Source organism: Uloborus diversus, chromosome 2, assembly GCF_026930045.1.
Source record: "Uloborus diversus isolate 005 chromosome 2, Udiv.v.3.1, whole genome shotgun sequence".
Classification (NCBI taxonomy): Eukaryota; Metazoa; Arthropoda; class Arachnida; order Araneae; family Uloboridae; genus Uloborus; species Uloborus diversus.
The window spans coordinates 26,558,312-26,580,321 of record NC_072732.1 but is presented as its reverse complement, the minus strand read 5'-3'; the positions used below and the strand labels follow the sequence as shown (position 1 = coordinate 26,580,321).

At 31.2% G+C, this 22,010-nt stretch overlaps 1 protein-coding gene across 1 annotated transcript in view; it reads left to right on the top strand.

Moving 5' to 3' along the window:
* LOC129216925 (sodium/hydrogen exchanger 10-like) overlaps positions 1-22,010 on the top strand; it is a 72,137-nt gene that overhangs the window by 20,971 nt on the left and 29,156 nt on the right. Inside the window, exons 6-13 of the mRNA XM_054851142.1 lie at positions 904-1,075; positions 3,803-3,884; positions 4,674-4,852; positions 5,913-6,059; positions 6,675-6,772; positions 12,668-12,731; positions 12,836-13,114; positions 20,119-20,307. Coding sequence (XP_054707117.1) covers positions 904-1,075; positions 3,803-3,884; positions 4,674-4,852; positions 5,913-6,059; positions 6,675-6,772; positions 12,668-12,731; positions 12,836-13,114; positions 20,119-20,307 — 1,210 coding nt within the window. The remainder of the gene's footprint in view (positions 1-903; positions 1,076-3,802; positions 3,885-4,673; positions 4,853-5,912; positions 6,060-6,674; positions 6,773-12,667; positions 12,732-12,835; positions 13,115-20,118; positions 20,308-22,010) is intronic.

Sequence of the window (22,010 nt, the reverse complement as noted above, 5' to 3'; positions counted from 1 at the left end):
ACCTAAATCCACTAGAAAAAAAGTTCGTAAGCGTTTTTTAGTTAGCAAAGCTCAAAAATTTTAATTTAATCTCTTTTCCATTGTTGAAATTCATTGTTGGAACCGTGAAACAGTAAGTTTTAATTCATTTTTTAAACCCCTTTTTCTACACGAAAAATGCATTTTAGGTCTTCGAGCTTGGTATGGTTGGAAAGCTCGTGAAAAATACTTTCAAAAACGTTTACCCCCCGTTTTACGGCTACAAACGGAAACCCGCTTAGATGACTAGAAAAGGAGCTAGAAGCAATTATAAGTTAGTGAAAATTCATTTTTATGTGCTTTTTCACGCAATATAGTTAGCTTGAAGAAATTGTTGGTTAATATCATGTGTTGCCATTTCTCGCTTGAGCGTAAAGAAATGAAATTCTTGCATTTGTTTTTATTATTGAGGCTTTTGGGCTAGCTACAGTCATTTAAAATATTTTCATTTTGATTATGTTTTCGCGTTTTTAATATTTAAGTAAATCATTTTCCGGAGTGAGGGAGGACTTTCAATTTCAATAAAATCACCTCCATTAAAAAAAAAACAGCTCTTATTTATTTTTAGAATAATATTTTTTGAAAATTTTTGTTAAATTTGTTATAATAAAATATGTTAACACAGGAAGGAACAGTATGGTACCCTGGTAAGATTTAAATGACACAAATGGGTGAAGAAAGAGAAACCTTATTATAACATCTTATTTGTTATATCCAAGGTAAATTTGAATAGAAATATCAAAATGAGAACAGTATAATACAATTCACTCAGAACGTACATATAAGTTTCAACATGGCAAACTGAATTCAATTTACCTCTCTTCTGAAATGCAATCTGATGTTGCCAGATATTACATTTTATTGTGAGTTTTCTTATTTATTTAGGGGATTAATGGTTGCCCTTTTCTATCCTGTGCTGAAAAAGTCTGGATATGGTTTAAATTGGAAAGAAAGCATTGTTCTAACATGGGGTGGCTTGCGTGGAGCTATTGGATTGGCCTTATCTCTTATGTTGATTTCCAATCCAGAAGTAGATGTTGCAGTTAATGTTAACAAGGTTGAATTATTGTAATGTATATTGTTGCTTGTAAAACAATATTTGTTTGTTTTTTACTTCTATGCCTAATACAGTGACCACCGCTTGTTTAAATCACTTTTGCCTTAAAAAATTTTGATTCAAAAAAGCAGCTGATTCAATAAAGCAAAAATGTGTAAATATTTTTTAAGCGCAGAATTCTACATACAGTTCCAAAGAACTTGATTTAATTTTTAGTCAAACAAGATCATTAAAATTGATCATCATTAAACGCATGCTGTTCACTCAAAATACTCATTTTTTTTTATTATTTAAAGAATTTTATATTATAACAGTATAAAAAAGCAATTAAATCTCGAATTTTAACTTATCTGCTTCAAAAAAATTATCTTCTGTTGATTACTAACAATAAGTATTAATTTAATTTCAACATTCTTTTTTTAATGTCATATAAAACTGCTTATAGTCCTGAGTATTGCCAACTCGTTGCTCCAATGATAACACTCCAAAGCCTTCAGTGCAGAAGTCCCGTTGACACCACGTCTCTCTCCATCTAGAAATTTTGATTTTGTTTAACTTCTCCTGAGAAAACTATCCTTAAAAGTGTGCAATACTATGCCTCCCTTTCTTTCCATTCTGAAAACAATACATCATTTTTAATTATTTATAGTCATTTATATTTATTGATCAGAGTGTAGTTGAAGATCTTGCACCTTGGCCCTATGAAAATTGTCTTAATTTTTTGCCCACAGATTCATTTTATTCGACAGGTAAAGGGATCATTCCACGTTAAATCACCCCCCCCCCCCCAAAAAAAAAAACCACCTAGCCATCTCAGATATTCTTGAAACTTTCAAAAAATTTACTCTTTGACGTTGAAACGTATATATAATTTTTAAACAATTTATCATTTATGAATGATCAGTAATTTCTGAAATTTGTTAAAAAGCGCTTTTTTACTTGACGGCAGTGCTTTAAAATGTTAAAACCCAAGTTATGTGAGAGCTACAGAGTTGCATAATAGCCCATTTTAAAGACCATTACATGCAGTTTAATTTGATATAGAACATAAATATATTTAGAGGAAAAACAATTTTCAGTTTTAAAATTGAAATTTTTTTATCAGTCTTTCAAAAATTCTAATTTTTTTCTTCTTTTTTTTTTATAAATGTATTTTATGAATGCATTCAAAATGTTAACTATAAAGCGATCAACAGTTACAACAAAAAATTTTAGGAAAATTTTTCAAAAAAAATTAGCTTTAAAATGTTACAACTTAAGTGTTTTTGGAGTTGCAGATTTGTATAACAGCTCATTTTAAAGAAAATTGCATGTTTTTTAATCTCTAATCTTTAACTTAAAAACTTTTTGAGAAAAAAAATATTTTGAAATTTAAAAATGCAAAATTTTTTAAATAGTGTATTTTGAAAATTTTCAAAAAAAAAAAAAAGTATTATAATGAATACATCCAAAAATTTTAGAGTGGAACCATGAAGATATTAGCTGTTACAAAAAAAATCATCCGTTTTTGTTTTTCAAAATTTTCAAGACTATAACTATTCTTGAGAATTTTGAGAAAAAATAAATTTTTTAGAAAAGACTTTTAGTTACTCGTATCAAACTAAAGAGTTCATGCCTTTCTCTTCAAAGTAAACTATTATGTAGCTCTGCTGCTCTCATAAAACTTGAGTTATAACATTTTCGAGCCATAGACTTTGCGCATTATAGCTCTAAGCTCAGTTGCAGATGTGTTTGAGAGCCAGCACAAAACATTTTGAACCAAATTCTGAAAAATATTATAGGGATATAGATATTATGAAAATTTACAAAATGTATTTAAAATACCATTGATATTTCAAAGAAAAATATTTTGCTACCATTTAGTAATATTTTGTTATTTAATCATTATATTGATAGATTACTAAAGATATATTAGAAATAAATCTAATTAGAACCATCCCTTACTTTAAAAAGCATGAGCATCGTGCAAGAAATAGATAAAATTCGGAAACAACGTTAAAAAGCACAAATAAAAGATTAAAAGTTTAAAATGCAAACATATTTCAGAGGCAATAGCCTCCTTCCTCAGTGCGAAGCAAGCAAATGGTTGTTTCCGAATTTTATCCATCCCTAACTTTGTTTTCTTTTGCTTTTAAAAATTCCAAAGCTTGCTAGCTCCTTTAAATTATTAAGATACTTGTTAATATTCCAAATATGCTTTTTTTTTGGTTATAATTGAATTTCTTAGGTCAAAATGTTCTTCTCTTGTGATCTTTTCTTTTCCATGTTTCTGTGATTGGGAACAAACATAAACAAAGGAGCAAAAAAGCGAAACAACGAGTGCTAGCATCGTTTGCTGAAGGTTGCCAGGCCAACGATTCCAATTTTCTATTGATTTACATGAACTGGAATAAAGGAGTGGCTTAATACTTACTGTATGTTTGTACACTACGCCAAATGTTAGAGCACTTTTGGAGTATTTTAATAGAGACTATGTTGTTATCGCATGCACGTTAATCAACATATGTTGATAGCGCTCGTTAACATGTATCCATAGGTTGACATCATGATTAACAAATGTTAATTTACCTAAGAATTTCTGTGCAACTGTTTTCAACTTCTGTTTTCATCTCTAATGTAAAGATTCATTTTTGATTACTTAAGCCATAAGTTATGAATGTTTAATATTATTCTAGTTGTATTTTTAGAAAAATATATGAAGCAATATATGTGTAACATTCTTTTTAGGTTTTAGTACAAGTATCAGGAATTATTATTCTTACATTAGCTATTAATGCAACAACAATAAAAAAGATAATGAAGTTCATAAGTAAGATAATAGTATTTTAACTGTACATTATAATCTAGTTTTAAGTTAAGTTGGAGATATTTAGTTATAGTATGATTTTCCTTCAAACATAAAATGTTTTCCCTGCTTTGTAAATGTGCAAAATCTTTTCAGCACTGATGCAAAAATAGGCAGTTTATGTTTAGTTTATGTATCTTGATGTCTGTTGGATCCTAGCTCCTAAATGTGCCTGCTAATTTTAATGTTTTTTATGTGTGAGTTGATCAAGAGTGTTATATTCTGTGATTCATTTGATTCGGGTTTATTTTTTACATTTTTAATTCAATATTGGTTCTTGTTTTTAAAATGAGTTGAACCATTATTGTATTCTAAGGATCGCATTATCAAGTATTTAAGTTATTTCTTTTTTTTAGTTTTCTCATTTGTTTTCACGGCTTTAAAAAAAAAAAAAAAAAAAAAAAAAAAACATAACAGCTATGTATTATCTCTTTTATATTAGTAAATAGCTTTCTGTTTTGCACGAGTTGTTCATTGAGTTACTAATATTCAATTTAGCAATAAAGAAAAACAGTTTACACTACTATTATAAAAAGATAAAGGAGTAAATAAAAATTAATGTGTAAAATTTTACTCAACATTGAATTGGAGTAAATTTAAAAGTTTGTATTTAAGGTTGATTTTTCAAAAATAAAATTTGTTATATGTCACAATGTACAGCCCTAACTATTTATTGTTTAAAAAATTTTATAACATTTACATTTTTAGAATAATATAGTAACACTACAACCTTTTTGTACTTTTGTTCCCCAGAATTCAAAGAGATAACTTTAGTTAATCGTTTATCCATGGGTCATGCAATGGCGAATCTAAAAGATGTCAGAGAAAAGTCCTTAAGAATTTGCAAAAGGGAATGGAAATTCCGGAAAGCCGACTGGGACTGGATATCTAAGAAAACTACTATTCTAGATCCTTATCATGGGGGGATGTATGTGAGTAGTTGTTTTGTTATGTATGATTTATGAAATGATAAAAAATTATATATCTATATCCTTTATCTGATGTTGAAGTTTTTGAAGGATTGTTTAAAAAAATCTGACCTAAGTCAAAAAACCCCCAAGTGTTTTTTTTTTTTTTTTTTTTTTTTTTTTTTTTTGCACCCTGGAAAAGAATGCAACTTTTTCAGGTTATAACTAATACCATCTTAAATTTTAGAATCACAAAAAAAAAAAAAAAAACTAGATTCTGTTGAAATTTCTGATTTTTTTCAACACACACTTTATTTGGACACCCAGCCATTTGTAAGAACATAACAAGACATAGATAAAATATATGGATACATACACAAGATTGTTTGCTCTTGACTTTTAATACCTTCAACTAAAGGAAAATTTTTTGCATTTTAAATGCGTTATTCTATTAATTTTCTCAAAATGGATGTGGGCGGGGGGAAGGCGAGAGAAGCTGGGTACAAATTTAACTAGAAGACAGAAGGGGCAAATTTTCGTGTTGTTGGTTTTTATACTTTACAACAATTGAATATTATCAGTGGATAAATGCAAAGTATGAAAATGAGTCTCAAGAATCAGTAAGTGCTTTGATTTAAAAATTTTTTTGTTGATGTTGATTATTATAAAAATATTAACCTTTAAAAGTTTATAGCATTTGCCTTAGGGTTTTTTAAAAAAATATCTTGCTGTAATTATTTTTAGCTGATACAAGGATTTTGTTACAATTAAGTATAAAAACGTCCGTTTTGATATTTAACATTAAATGGAAATTTTTGGAAAACATTACCAGCTTTTTGTTTATAAAACAATTTTCATGGCTCTGTAGAATGCAATCCAAAAAACCTATAAAGTGGTGACAAAGTAAGAATAGATCAATTAATGTATTTTAAAGATTTTTAAAAAACCCATCTGTATAATTTTTAAATTAAGAAGTAAAATTTTATGGGAGACTATATCTATTATAAGGTTAAATTTTCATGCTGCTGCAGTTGAAGTTTTTCAGCGTAACTTAATCTCAACAAAGTTTTGTATTGCTGTACAGGGTGATGATCCCAAAATGTGCAGTTTGTTTATTCCGTATGGAACTTGTGATGAATGCATGATGTCAATATTGCCCTCTGAACCTACTGAGAAAGAAATGAAAGATTTAAAGGAAACTACTCGAAAAAGAGTACTTAGAGCTTTGAAGGTAACTTTGAAGAATCTCAAAGAAAAAATAAGAAATGGTTCTTAATAATAATTCAGTTATTTTAGATGAATGTTAATTTTTAATTCTTTTGTTTTCAAATGTGTTGGAATTATTAACAAAAAAAAATCTAATTTTAAACCAATTTTAAATTTTGATAAAAAATTATGATTTTTTTTTACAAATGCTTTCAAAAATAATTGAAATTACTAATTTGAACTACTTAAATCAAATCACCAAACCCTGCTTTAGAAAACAGCAAAATTAACAGGAAAACTAACTAAATTTCTATGATTTTTTTTTTCTTTTCTTTTGTGGATTTATGCAAAACATTTAAACTTTGTTCTTAAAGAAATAATCCTTGCTGCAGTGAAAATGAATCTTTGGTTGCAATAAATATTCTTCTATTAAGATTGAGCAAAAAAGAAAAGAAAAGCTAATGTCATTTCTTTTCAGGTAGAAACTTTGATGACTGAAATGAATTTAGCTTAAGACATGAAAATAGTTAAAAATATTCAAAAGCAATATGATTTGATATGATGACATGCTTTCCAAATTTTGTCATTTTACTCCCCAAATTTCTTTTTGAGTTGTAAATATATTTTGAATTCTTTTTAGGGAAATCTGTGGAACCAGTTTCGAACTGGTTTGATTCAGAGGAGAACACTCAAGTTTCTTTGTGTTGCAATTGATAATGCTTCTGACATACCTGGGAAGTAAGTAAAGTTAGGTAATATTTCTAAAGCATTGTTTTGGGGTACTTGTAACATTGTATTACTGTGGCGCGAAGACATTAAAGGAGATTCCTTTCAAGAGCATTGGTTTTCAAAAGAGAATAATATCATCTTATGTGTGATTTAACACTCAAAAAGAAGCCACAAAAGTCAAAAAATGTTAAGGATAAACTTAAGTACAAAGAAGGGGGATGGGGGTGATCGCCTCTCCATTGAGGAACTTTCTGTCAGCAGTTTTTTTGGATTGAACACAATGTATGCCATCGCTATTGATCCTAGGAAAAGAAATGAGGTGCAGAACTCTCTGCAAAAAATTTTTCCACATTGAAACTTCAAAAAAGCAATTTTAGACTATCTTTGGTGACGTTATGGGGAGTACAGCCTCCGAGATCTTCCCTGAAAATTTTTTAAAATTCAAGTCTTAAAGATTCAATTGTAGATCATTTTGAGTAATGATAAGAAAAAGGATGGTACTCAGGATTTTACCTCCCAAAAGTTTTCAAAATTTAAGTTCCAAAAATGCAATGTTCGACTACTTTCGATAATGTTCAAGGTTTGGGAAAAACATTCTCTTGGTTTTTTTTTCAAAACTAAAGTTCTAAAGCAAAACTAAAACAAACTTCAAAACTAAATATCTTAATATTTTAGAGTACCTTGGGGACATAAAAGGAATAGATATAGTGTGAGGATCTCCTTTTTTTCTCCTTTGTGGCTACATCAATGTCTTTCATTTGTTTTAAATAAAAATACTGCTGGAGCATCTTGATCCTAGTTTTTCATTCTCAGAAACAGTTGACTGTTTTGGTTTCCTATAGTGTAATTTTCAATATTCATCCTATTATTTTTATTTTTTGAAATACAAATGTCTGGGGCCCATTGAAAATGTTTTTAACACTTAAAACTGAATTGTTATTTTGAAAGGGCAATTTTGTTTTTCTAATAGTGTTGCACATGTTGACTATTAGCCATTCACAGACCTAGTGCGATCCCTCAATATGGCACCGAGTCTTTCATGTGCAGCCATTAAAATGCAGATGTCAATGGCACAGATAATTTTTATGCTCAGTTTCCACCAGATAGAGGCACCTAGGCTCTCTTCAGTGCAAAACTGCACTAGGGATATAATTTTGCCGAGGGCGTTCAAAAACCTTAGATAGATTTTGTTTAAATTTTGTTTTTTCCCTTCAAGCACAGAAAACTACTTGTGTGCAGTTTACTTGTAATGTTTTAAATCTCTCTCCATTTTTACTTTTCTGTTGTTTGAAAGACATTTGGCGATGCATGATTTTTAATAGACAATGAGAAGTTCAACTTGTGTCCCATATCACCTAAGATCATTACATGCACCAGGAATGGGCAGACTTCACCAAGATATAGACTATTTCTCTTTTTTAGAAAGTATCTGGAGTCCATCAGATAATTGTTAAATGAATTATAAATTAGTAATAATAACAAGCATCTATTTAGATAACTAAAGTGCTGGTTGTCGGAAAAGTCCTTGGCGCATTTTAAAAATTCGTAAAGAAGCAACAAGCTTTCATATAAACATGCGGTATGCTCCATAATGCTTCACAGATTTAAAAAAATTTTATAACATTGTAAAAAAAAGGAAAAGATAAAAAAAGGAAAAACAATTTAATTATAAGTAATCACTATATTGTCACAGTAAGAAAAACAAGCATCATATAAGGTGTTTAATCATGATATTATAAGCAGAAGTCAATACCTTTCATTACCAGCGTGTGTACCGTTTGTGAACATTTGATGAACATGAGTGTCATTTAAGTGTGGGTCGAGTGACATAAGGTGCACTCATTGAACTCTGGTGTTAAAGGTATTGCTTTCTGTTTAATAGACTGATTAAACACCTCACATGAAGTTCGTTTTTCATAGTGTGAAAACTTATAATAACTTTTTTTTCATTGTTCCCTTTCTTTTCTCTCTCTCTCTTTTTTAAGATGCCGTAAAAAAATCTTGAATCTGTGAAGTATTATGGAGCTTTAAAAAAACTTCTGTTTAAAAATCTATGTTTAAAACTTGAAAGTAAAGAGATGCAAATGAAATAACAACATCAATAAATAAAATACATAATTACATTTTTATGTATTTATTATGAAACAATTCAAGATACAATTGATCTGAAATTAGTTCCAATCAGAAGATTTACAGTGCATACCATCTAATTTTGTATAGTAACACTAAAAGCTTAGCTGTATCATTGACATCAATGTTCGATAAATGTTTTTGATTATTTTGGGAACTATGTACTAAAAAAGAAATGCTAAAATGTTGAACGTCCATTTGACAATGAGTAAAGATGATTAGCCCAAAATGACCTGATAAACCACTGGTTGATCATGATAGACTAATGCTCATAAGATAAATAAATACTATTGTGCTGAAAAGTAAAGAAAGAAATAACAACATCAAAAAACAAATTGCAGATTACTGCAGACACGTGTTTCGGCGTTACAAGGACATGAAAAGACAAGGGATGAAAAGACATCCAAGAACAGCTTTTGTTGGATGTCTTTTCATCCATAAGCTCATTTCTTTTGCATTGAAATGGTGTTCCTTGTAACCCCAAAACATGTGTCTGCAGTAATCTGTAATTTGTGCATTTTGACATTGCTATTTCTTACTTTACTAATGCCCATCTCTGATACATATAGGTATCCAGTATTTCTTCATGATGACAGGTACAGGGTCTCTGAGGTGGCAATATAAACAGGAACAGCTTGCAAGTTATGCTTACATTGAATCCTAAGCTGTAGTAAATATACTTTCTATTGCAATAAAAAATGAGAAATTCGGGTTTTTCCTTAGCATCATAATTTAAAACCATTAAATATTTAGACTTTTATGTATTGCACTAAGGGTGGATCCAAGGAGGGAGCTAAGGAGCTATAGCTCCCCTTTTTGGGTTCAAAGTTACATTTAATTTTTAGCTATGTAGAAATTTTTTTTTTCGAAATATCGAAAATTTGCTATTAATCCTTCAGATCCAAATAGCCAAAAATATACTTATTCTCATAAATACCCTCAATTTTCCCCAACCTCATTACAGACGTTGTGAATATCAGTACCACCATCAGCTCACCAAGAGCTTGTGCAAGACAAACAAAGAGAGCCAATACACCCTCATCAAAATCAAACCCAGAAGAGTTCTTCCGCAGAACTGTTTTTATACCGGTCGTAGATCATTTCATAGCAGAATTGGAATCAAAATTCCCCCAAAGTTTTGGAAACATTCTGCCACTAGAAAGGCTTAGTCCTGCTCACATCCATAAGTATAAAGAGTTGAAAATTATAAAAGCTGCAGAAATTTATGACCAATTCTTAGAGCCTTACCAGCTTGCTGTCAAGAGTAAAATAAAATTGTGGGAAAAAAATAGGAAGAAAATACCAGACCCCCAGATACAGCAGTCGAGACATTAAAGAGCTGCAACAAGCAGTTGTTCTCGAATGTGCTTAGTTTGATTCATATTTTTGGTACTCTTCCTGTTACGACAAGTACACCTGAGAAGTTTCTCATGCTTACGTTGGATAAAAACTTACCTAAGATCGACTAAGGCCGATAAAAAAAGATTGAACAGTTTTGCCTTGGGGCATGTTCACAAGGAAAGAAATCTTTCTATAGACAATATTATAGTATTATTCTGTGATAAGAAGAAAAAGGTGACTTTCTGTGAAAAATTGGTCTTAATGTTGCATATAAAGTTAATATTTTGATTGGTATAGAGTCTGTATTTTACTCTTCGTTTAAACATAAAATAGTTTCCTTTGTTTCAGAATCGTTGAAATATATGAGGTAAACAATGATTTTAAATTTTCGATTCAAGCTAGCCCCTGAGGAAGGGTCTAGATCCGCCACTATATTGCACTGCATATATTACGTACACATATTAATATCAGAGGCTGAAATTAAAGTGTAGAGGAGACTACTTCAGGCACACTATTGATGGGATATTGAATTTTTAAGAGGAAGAAAAGTAGCAATCTTATTTGACTATATCAACCTATAGTTTATACTTAAAATACACCACCAGCTCAGTTATGCCATCCGAGGACTGCCGTTTCATACTTTTTAGCACTCATCAGCCCAGAATAGGAATCACATGAGCTGGAGGCCAAAAGAGCCAAAGAAACTGGTAGCTAATGCAGAATTAGCAAACCAGATGAATGACCGCAGCAATGGTGCCGCCCCCAGTACCGGGGCGGTAACTTACTACAAAATACCTTAGCTTTGCCATCAATCTTTGAGTGTAACCGCACCATTGCTGCGGTCACTCATCTGGTGTACTAATTCTACATTAGCTACCAGTTTGTTTGGCTCTTTTGACTCCCTTAACCCGTTCGCACCCAGCGTCACGCGGACGCTACACAACAATTCCTCTCTTATCAGCCCAGCGGCACGTATCCGCTACGCGCTCTGATCGACGCTGACGTCCCAGCGTCACATATACGCTTTCTCGAAATGGAACGATTGAATTGAATATTTAAACGATAGTAGATGGCGCTAAATGGCTATAACTTTGATCATATTCGAGTCACATGGTATTTGACCTTCATGTACACGCTTTAGTTTCTTATTTGGACCTCTCAATGGGATAGATTTTTTTTTATGTAAACAACAGTGAATCACTGCTCCGCGCATATGATTTATGAGGTCTCAATTGCTCTTGCTTATATCTTTGCTTCTCTTTTTTTGTTACGAGTAATTGAAAGAGATATACATCTAGCTGAATAAATTATGGGGGAGGGGGAGGAAGGTTAAAATATTTTTGCGTATGTGTTCCAGACTTTTGGGATTCCCCGTTCGATGAGAGTACAGGAAGGATTTCCGAGCGGCACTGAAGTTTATGATTATTTTTGAATCCTTTCTGACATTGTTCTTCTTTATTTATTCTTTTTTATTTGGAGACTGGAACATTGCAATAAAAATGGTTAGCGAAGTGAATGAAAGGGAATGTTTTCGAGAGAATTATGAAGCAATTTTGAGACTTGTTGCGTGGGAATTTAACTAGTTTAAATTCGTTGACCTACGTTGTTTTAATTAGAATTGCATAAGGAACATATTTTTTTGCTACATTTCTTTTTCTTTGATTGCACACTCACGATGTCTAACTCTAACTTTGTTTTTGTGCACATATTATTTATCTTTGTGCACATAGTTCAAGTTTTAGTACTCTACTTGTTTCACTCCCTTCTAATAATGTAATAGTCTTTATATTAATAATTAGTAATCAGTAGTACATTGTTTAAGCAAATTTAAAATTTCAAGTCATTATTTTGAGATGCTGATTTTATATGAATATTTTTGTTCAGTTAGGCTTAACTGCTGTAAATGCTCGGGCCGATGGCGGCGTTCCATTTCGGAACGTTCGGTCCCGTAGCAGCGCTTCGTTTTCCATGCGCTGGTCCTCAAGGGGTTAAGAGATTTTTCGCCTCCAGCTCATGTGATTCCTATTCCGGTCTGATGAGTGCTAAAAAGTACAAAACTGCAGTCCTTGGATGGAATAATTGAGCTGGTGGTGTATTTTAAGTATTTCTGCCTTAGCACTGGCTAAGGGGCGGGAACTTACTACAAAATAACCTATAGTTTGTTTCTATATTCTAAGAGTTTACACCTAAAATCATTTTCTTCTACAATTCTGAAATGTTAGTTGTTGTCAGAAATGCTTTTTGCAACATTTTGTTAATAACAACTTATGTTTTGTTGAATTGTAGAATAACTGAAAATAAATCTACATAACACAAAACCTATGAATTTTCATTTTAGAATATTTACAAGATTTTCTTAGTACACTTTTATGTTTTGAAATTAATATTGCATCAAATTGTCAATATCTTTAGTAAAACTGGTATTCTTTTTAGGTACTTGAGATCAGAGGAAATAAGAATAAATTTTATGATAATGACACAATATATAAAATGGTTGGTAAGTGATGAAATGAAACACTAAACATTCAAATTTTTTATTCTGTACATCCTCATTTAATATTAGTTTAATGCCATATTGTAACCCTTTATGCTTCCTTCTAGGAAGCTAAGTTTCCATCACTGCTTATAAAAGTTGATTTGAACAAGAAGCGTGAGCATGAATTCAACAACCATGATTTGCTTTCTGCGAAGGGCAACAAATTTCATAAGTACTGCTTTCAAATCTACTCCTATTGGTGGTTTGAACCCTTGATATATCTTGTCATTTCGTTACACTTAGTTCATTCTGTGTTTGACATTAAGAAGACTTATGACTCTGTTTGGTTTCGAAATTTCTTGATTGTTTTTGTGGTTATTTACATCATTGAAATCATAATAAAAGTAAGTCAAAGTTGTAACATTTGGTATTTATATGTATAAACATCACGGCTCCCACTTGAGGGGGTACCAGAAAGTAGCACAGCAGTGGGGTCTTCGCTGAGGAGGTGAAGAGTAACACTGAATAAGTAGTACAGTCGGACCCCAATTTAACGAATTCACATGGACCAAAACTTTTATACGTTAAATTGGGATTATTCGTAATATCAGGGTGTGATTTTTTTTTTTTAAATTGCACTTACCTTACCTAAAACCCCTTATAAGCAACTGCTCAAAAATATCCATAATTAGAAAGTGCAGTTTTTATTCAGCATTCCACAACTTATTACACGATAGATAATTTGAAATTCTTAAACTACTGAGTAATACGTATTTGAAAGTTTCCTTCGTATTTGACTCGAAATAGTTCTCTTTCGAATTTATCGAGAGAAGAAAATACTGTGTCTTTCGCAGCCTGCTGCATGAGATATGTTTTTAGTTTCCAGGCCATGTAAAGCATTTGAAAAAGTAAGTTTTAATGAGATTTTCACTATCGCTTTCTGCATAAGAATCACTATTCATTGGTTGCCCCCTCACCCTCGCCCGGCAAAAATTGCCGATTCCAAGAAAAGTCTTTTTCTGATTCATATAATATGGATGTAACATTTGGAAAACAATCCAATATTTCCTAACTCAAATTAACAAAAAAAAAAAAAATTATTCAGCTGTAAAAATAATCAGATATTTTGGGGTTTATTATTGGGTAAGTAGGGGTTTTTGCCTTCACTTTAGTCGGGGGAAAAGAAAAATTTGCTAAATCTCGAAATTCATTAAATAGAGGTTCATTAAATCGGGTTCCATCTGTATAAGGATTTTGTTAAGGAAAATCTTTAATAAAAAGAAATCAGATTGGGAAGCAATCTTTGGTGGCTGGTGAGCGTTAGTGCCAGAGTTTGTACTTTTTTTAAAGTATATTTTTTTAATCTGACTTTTTAAATCTGATTTATTTAATTTAAATTAGTTTTTTTTTTAAATTTCATAAATTTAGATATTATTTTACACTCATGAACAAAATATATTTCATACAATAGATGAAAAAGCAACTTTATAGCTAAACAGTGGTACCACTACTTTCTAAAATTATTATTTTTCTACCTTTTAGGATAAAAATTCTTAAAATTTGAGTCTTACATGTTTATCAGCTTAGAGTCAACAAAAGTTTTAAAATTGATTCAATTGGGTGAAAAAGGCAATTGTTAAAACTTGAAAATAAAGCAATCTAAACTAATGAATCCATTCAATTTACTCTTAAATTTAGGATAAGTTCTCTAAATATTCATTATTTTTTAAACATTTATAAATATGTTATAATGTTTAGATAAGATGTGATTTTGTTTTATGTTTTGCTTAAATATAAGGTTTTCATTATTGTGTACATTTTTAATGTAAAATAGTGTGTTGAACAATTACTTTTCTTAACAATATTAGTCATGGCCTATAATGGAAATTTTTATTTTGTTCCGAACGTTAATTTTGGAGCAAAAGCAATTTTGCAAGCGTCTGAAAATCTGTTACACACACAGAAAGAGGGATCTTGTAGTTTTGCGAGTTAAGTTAAGATTGTATAAATGCAGTGTAGTTAAGTTTAGAGCAACACATTCTAAAAATGCAAAGTTAATTTAAAAAATAAAATCAATTGATTTAAATCTAGCTGATATTCAGTTAAAAATTAGTTGCAGTACATTAGCAGCTGTTAATAAAATGAAAAAAAAAGTTTGTTATTAAAAAGTAGTATAAAAAAAATCATAATTCTTTTCCAACCCTACTTTTAGAATTTCTGTGGTTTGTGCAGTGTGCATCTATGTAATTTTGGCGCTGTGTTACAGTTTTGATCAAAGAAATATTATAACATAAAAATGATTTTAGTGAGTTACTTTATATACACTGTTGAAAAAATTAATATGAACACGAGAAGAAAGTTATTTTTGGTTGGTTAATGTAGTAGTCATCCATACTATTTTTGTACAGTTTATAAGTCATTTCGTAGGTATTGCTTTTTATAATATCCTTCACCAAAGATAAAGCTTGTTTTTTTTTTTTTTTTTTTAAATTCTAGGCTTAAAAATACTTAACATTTTTTTAGAAAAATGTTTATTTTGAAAGAGCAAAATATGCAAAAACGGTAAAAAATATTGCAATGGTGAATTCCATTGTAAAAATGAAAACTTTCTAAGAAAAAAGATGGCAGGGAAGGAAGAAATGTGTACTACAGTAGACCCTCATTTTACGCGAGTTCATTTTACGTTGTTTCGATTATATGCGGGTTGAAATTTGACACCTTCATTTTATTTTACGCGGATTGGTTTCGGTTTTATGCGGATGCGGCAATGCAAACAGATAAAATTTTTCCCTCTTTCAAAATCCAAACTTCCTAAAGATTGCAGATTACGCGTAATCAACTACATTTAGGCGTGCTAATAATCGAGCTTGGGACACTGGAGACATTTTATGCGATTGGTTCCAAAGCTCTTTCCAGAAGTAAAGTTATTAAACTCACACAGTTCAGAACTCACTGGAAGAAGAGCTTTTAGGAGTGAAAAAGGAGGTAAAACCAACGAGGATACTGACTTCGGTGACACACAACCAAAAACGTTCACATTGAAAATTTTGAGCCATTCCTAGACAGTAGAAATGATCTTTCTGATTTGTTAGTGAAGAAAGATTGTGTCATGGAAATGACGCAAGTGATCATGGATATGTGCTCTGCAAAGAATTAGAGAAAATTATGAATGACTGCCAAAAGACTATCAAAACCAGCTCCTCTTTATAAACAGAACACGAAATTAATTTATATGTTTTCTTTATGCTTGTTGTGCATAAAAGTCGATATAAGTACACATTAAACTTATTATACAATTAGTCATCACTAGATTGAAGTATTTTGTTATCTACGGAACCAAACCCCTCTTTTAACACTATTATTAAGTCGCAATTTACGCGGCATTTCCGTGGAATGTAACCCCCGCATAAAACGAGGGTCTACCGTATTTTCATTTTTAGCATTTAAAATGTTTGACAATTTATATTTAAAAAAATAACAGAACATTTCAAATGTAATGTTCAAAAAATTTAAATTGTTCTTTTTTCTTTTTTTAATGTTTTTTACAATAGTAACTTCTTTATTAAAAATATGAGCTGCGAAAATAGCTTGATTAAATTTTTTACACTTACTTCCAATTTTCAGTGTATGAAAATTACCCTTGTAGGTATGTTTAAAAAAATCTCAGTTCTTCACTATTACAAAGCTATTCCTCACATAAGAGCTTATTATTATGTTATAAGTGTTTGCTTTTGGGAAATTTTAAATATTGATTTAAACCCAGAAAATAATTATTCATCATTACTTCTCATAAAAACGTTCCCTCCAGGGTTCCCTGTACCTAGTAGTACACGTGGTTAAAGATGAAAACAGTCGAAAAAACGGAAAATTTCGGAAAAAAAAGGTTTTTTTCCAAAGGGGTTTATTTTCACTCCAGAAAAATTTAAAAAATGAATTGTTTTAACTTTTCAGGAAGTTTTAATTGAACTTTTCAGCAAAAATTGATTAGAAATTTCTCATACTTAAATTCTGATGCAAATTGCTCCCCACACCCCCTCCTTGTATGTTAAAATACTGCCTAACTTTTATAATGCAAATTGTTGTATGATAATATAATTTCCATATAGATCAAAAAACGCTTTGTACTTTCCGAAAAAAAAAAATTAAACCAATATCCTTAGTGAAGATTTTATTTTCCTTCTTCATAAAACAAACAAGCATAACTTTAATAACAGAACTACGAGTATGTTTCTGCTGACTGGGCGAACCAAATGTACAGGGTGCGGCAAGAAAACCCGGGCAAGCAATTTTCCATGAAACTTTATTAAAAATAAATGAATTAACAAAACACAAAAAATAATAATATGAGAAGACTTTTAGCAATGAATAAATTAATTGGTTTCAAACTGGCCGCCTTTTGAAATAATGCAGTGGTGCAACTACTTATTGAAAATTTCATTCAAGGGCAGCAAGTCTTTTAATTAATCCTATTCCCTACAAAGCAATTGGTCTAAACTTATGTATAGTTTAGAGTAGACCTTTGAGTGGAAAGCATACCATACAGTGTAATAAATGGGATTGAGGTCTAGCGAGTAAAGAATCCACTCTAAAGATGATATCATGTCAAAAACAATGCGCCTTGCACCACTCTTATCTTTTTAGTTGTATGAACTGGTGTGAAGTAAAATTGAAATGTCCTGTCTACATTGCTGTGCAGTGCTCTTAGGTCCACAGAAGTACAACAGTTTCTAAAATGTAAATCTGGTACACTTTTTAAGTCATTTTATGGCTCTCATCCACACACACAAAAAAAAATAGATTTTTTGTCGCTTGTGATGATTTCAACACATGTAAAACCTGATTTTGGAGTTTGGTGATGTTTAACATTTTCTATGATGCTTGGAGCGTCTACAGACCAAATTCTATTGTTCTGGGGGATATGAGCTGGTTGAACAGTAAATCAGTGAAAGGGATCTCTTCCAGTGTGGACTTGCAGCCTGTCCCAAACATTTCTGGCATCTTTGGAAACCTACGAATGCTTTTCGGAACTTGTAAAACTTCTGTTTGAGCTGTTTTTACCCTTACTCGCACTTATCGGTCACAAATGCCCCATCTTACGAACGACTTATCTCGCAGAAACCTAAGGATTTTATTGAACTCACTTTTGGATGACCTAACAATCAATTGAAATGTTCACTGATAGTTTTTGTACACTTTCCGGACATCAACTATCATTTCTAAACCATTTAAAGCGGCATACCACGTCAAATACTGTTTGCCAAGGCACAAGAAGCAAACAAACTGTCGTTCTACTTGGTTAAACAACTTTAAAATAGCAGGTCTTTTGCTTAAAATTGTAAGAAATCTGAAAAATAATACATAAAGTAGGAGATATATTGTAAATTATTTTTAAATTAAGTGAGAGACAAAAATAAGACACCCATTAAAATGAAATTACTTTACTTCCATTCGATGGCCCGAGGTTTTTTTTTTTGCTGCACCCTGTATTCTGCCGTGTAAGCACAAAAGTGGAATCTGCCGTTGAGCTCAAGCTTTGATATTGTGTTTTAAATTTTGGCTCTTCCATATATTTGATTCAAATGTGTTTTTATCTTTTTTTTTTCTTTTTCAGAATTTAAAAAAAAAAAAACCTTATCAAATGACCTTAATTTTTTTTATTAGGTAAAATATGAAGCAGAGAAAAACTTAGTTATAATAACTCAGTTTTGTTCAAAAGTACAGGTGTGATTACTTTTACTACAGTGCTTAACACGGCCCTATGAATAAACTGAACCTCCAGTTTAAGTAAATTTTGGTTCAGCTTTAGAAATCATTACGCAGTTTTGGTTTAGAGTTTCTGTTGGAAAGCAAAAGAAAAACCAATTTAGTTTTGAGTTCAACTTAGACTGTATTGGAAAAAATCAAATCATGTTTGTAAGTCAAAAATTGCAATTATTATTTTAAGTTTCAAAGGCAATCGAAAATAGAGTTAATTGTTATGATTAGAGACACCTTACCGAATATTATTGGTTGAACAACAACTTGAGTTATTTCTGGGGTTTGACCAAGAAAGCTCTCTGTTATAAAACAAAAAAGTTTTTTTTTTTAATTAAACTTACCTTTATGCATATTTCTGTTAAGCAGAAAAAAGATGTGTGAATTGCATATATTTTTTTAATGTTAAACCCTTCAAAAGTTCCAAGAAACATAGAGCTATTAAGAAACCCTATTTCTGTTCATAAAAAAAAATCAATTTTTCCAATTTTTCCCGAAAAAAAACGGTTTATTCCACCACTTCAAAATTTCCGGAAATTTTACATCTTTGCACGCGGTTCAACTGATTGAATAGAGTCCTGAAGAGAGCTCTATTTTTTTAAAATCCAGACCAGGAACTGAGCAACCATTGATCCAGCCCCCCCCCCCCCCCCCAGATACTTGGGATGAGAACTTGGAAGACTTTGTGACCACAAACATATTTAAGATGCCTGAGTTACCAAGTGAACACGGAGGATCTTCAAACAGGCTGGTATCAAAACCCTGGGCCCTCCAGTTCCGAATTCGACACTGTCATGACTCCCATTTTATACAACACTAGTGATACCCGCACGGCTTTGCCCGTAATAGAAAAAGCAAAAGGTCTTTTGATTCGCCTGTATATTTACAAATAGTGTATGGTGAATTTTCTCGCCAGTTGGCTTGTACCCATCTTACGGTTCCACGTTATGATCATTTCGTATCTCGCCAATTGGCTTGTGCCCATGTTACGGTTCCACGTTATGATAATTTCGTATCTCGCCAGTTGGCTTGTGCCCATGTTACGGTTCCACGTTATGATAATTTCGTAATTTACTCTTCTATCTTATGATTTTTTTTTCTTAAAATTTGAATAGAAAAAGAACCACATCGAATTTTCGAAAAATCGCTTCGAGGTGCACACCCCCATGCTACATACTAACTTTGTGCCAAATTTCATGAAAATCGGCCGAACGGTCTAGGCGCAATGCGCGTCAAAGACATCCTACAGACATCCAGACATCCTCCGGACAGAGAGACTTTCAGCTTTATTATTAGTAAAGATGATATTGCTTGAAAATGTATAGCAACGAGTAAGTCGGTCACTCAATAAAATTATTTAGTAAAAAAAATGAGGCTGGTTCAATTTTACCTCGACGGAAAGGTTATTGTGGCCAAAAGCATAAAACAAGTGTTAGAAATAGTAAAATAAATCATTAACCTTACAAAGGACTTGCATTGCGTTGGTGCAAAATGTATATGAATTAACAGCTTGTCATATACTGTTGGTGATTGGATACTCCTTTTTTCACGTTAATTTTCACAAGGATAACTTATAACTTCCTTCTAACATTTAAGAAAAAACAACTTCATAAATCGAAAATGATAATAATTATAAATTTGTTTCCTTTATTAGATGGGTGCATTTGAATGGAAATCCTATTTCAAGAAATATTTAAACTTACTGGACTTCACAGTTACTGCAGTGATCTCTGTTGAATCTTTAGTTGATTATTTTTTAAGTGAATATTATTATCAAAGTATAATAATATATGTAAGATTTATTTTGGCATTGAGGCTTGTTGGAGGATTTAAAGCATTAAAGGTAATTTTGGATAATTTTAAATTTTGCCTTTTGGATAAAAATTGATTGATTAAAAAAATGAATAAAGGGGGGGGGGGGATGTAGCAATAGTATTTATAAAGTCATAATTTTTATATTCTAAATAGAATAACATGGATGTGACTGATTTTTTTGAATTATTACCTTAGCTACAAATTTACACAGAATTAAACTTTTCATAATATTTTTTTTGAGAGAACGGCATTGTCATACATTATTAAAAATTGAGCGTATGTACCTCAGGGTTGCCATGCACCACCGGGAAAAACTGGAATTGTCAGGGGAAATGAAAATGGTCAGGGAAATGTCAGGAAAGATGAAAAATAACATAAATTTCTGGAAATGTCAGGGGGATTTCTTTTATTTTCAGATCGTTCTTAGTTAGCGCAGCGCTGTATGACGTCAAAAATAATTTCTTTCAGCCTTGTTTTTCTTGCCGCCATTCGTCCTATTGTAGTTCAGACTTTCTCCTTCCCCCTGCAGTTCTTTTTATGAACTCTCTGGCATTGGTGTGCCATAGCATTCAGCAGACATGCAGTCGGGCTCTTTCTAAGTGCTGCTTTTTTACGTCAGCAATTCTGAAGTTGTTATTATTATTTTGAGTATGCAGCACATTGTTTTGTCTGGGAGTTCAGAAGTTCTTAATGAGCTGGAGCTGCAATAATCTTTTCATGTTTTATATTATTTTTTAAATCTAATCAATGGAATAATTTTCTTCTAAACAATTTTGTTTTGTAAATTTAGTTCATTAAACAATTTTAAATTTAGAAAGTTTCTTTTTTACAGGAGTATTGCTAATCTTTTAGTATTTTGGTAGTGATCCTTAATGACTGTTGCAATGCGCTTCTTTGTTTCAAGATAAAAGTAATCCAATTTTTAAAAAAAATGCACATCAGAATGTTTTGTGATCATTGCTCACAATTTTACTTAGTGACAGTGGCGTAGCTAGACCCGACTTTCGGGGGGGGGGGGTTACTTCTTTTATATATATATATATATATATATATATATATATATATATATATATATATATATATATATATATATATATGTATGTATAATCGCTTGGAATTTTTTCCTTTTCTTCTTTTTTTTCTTTCTCTTCTCTCTTCTTTTTCTCTTTTTTTTTGAGACTAACTTTTCGGGGGGGGGGGGGGGTTTGTCCCCAAAACCCCCCCTTAGCTACGCCCCTGCTTAGTGAGAGGGGTGCCCACAGGGGGAATTTTTAAATTTTTTATTTATTTGAATTAATTTATTGGTTTGAATTCATTTATTGATTTATTTTTATTTAAATTGTTTATTTTATTTTACTTTATTTATTTATTGTGTGTGTGTATATTTCATTGGCGGAGTGCAGAACTTTTCTTTTAAAACAAATATCATCAAAGATAAATAAATAGGTTAATAAAAGATATTAAAAAAATAAATTTAAAAAAAGGTTAAAAATTTTAAAAAAAAAGTGCAAAGCAGTTCAGAAAATTGGGGGGGGGGGGGCACCCCTGCTTTATGAGCAACAAATACGGGAGATATGTGTAGCTAAAAGATGCATGATTTTTTTTACAGGCCAAAGTCTGAAAGTGCAGTGAATGTAGTGGATTGGAGGGGTGGAAAGCAATAATTGAAAAGGTTTAGGTTTCATAATTTTTTAGTTCAGACTATTAACAATTAACTTTTTTTTGTGATAC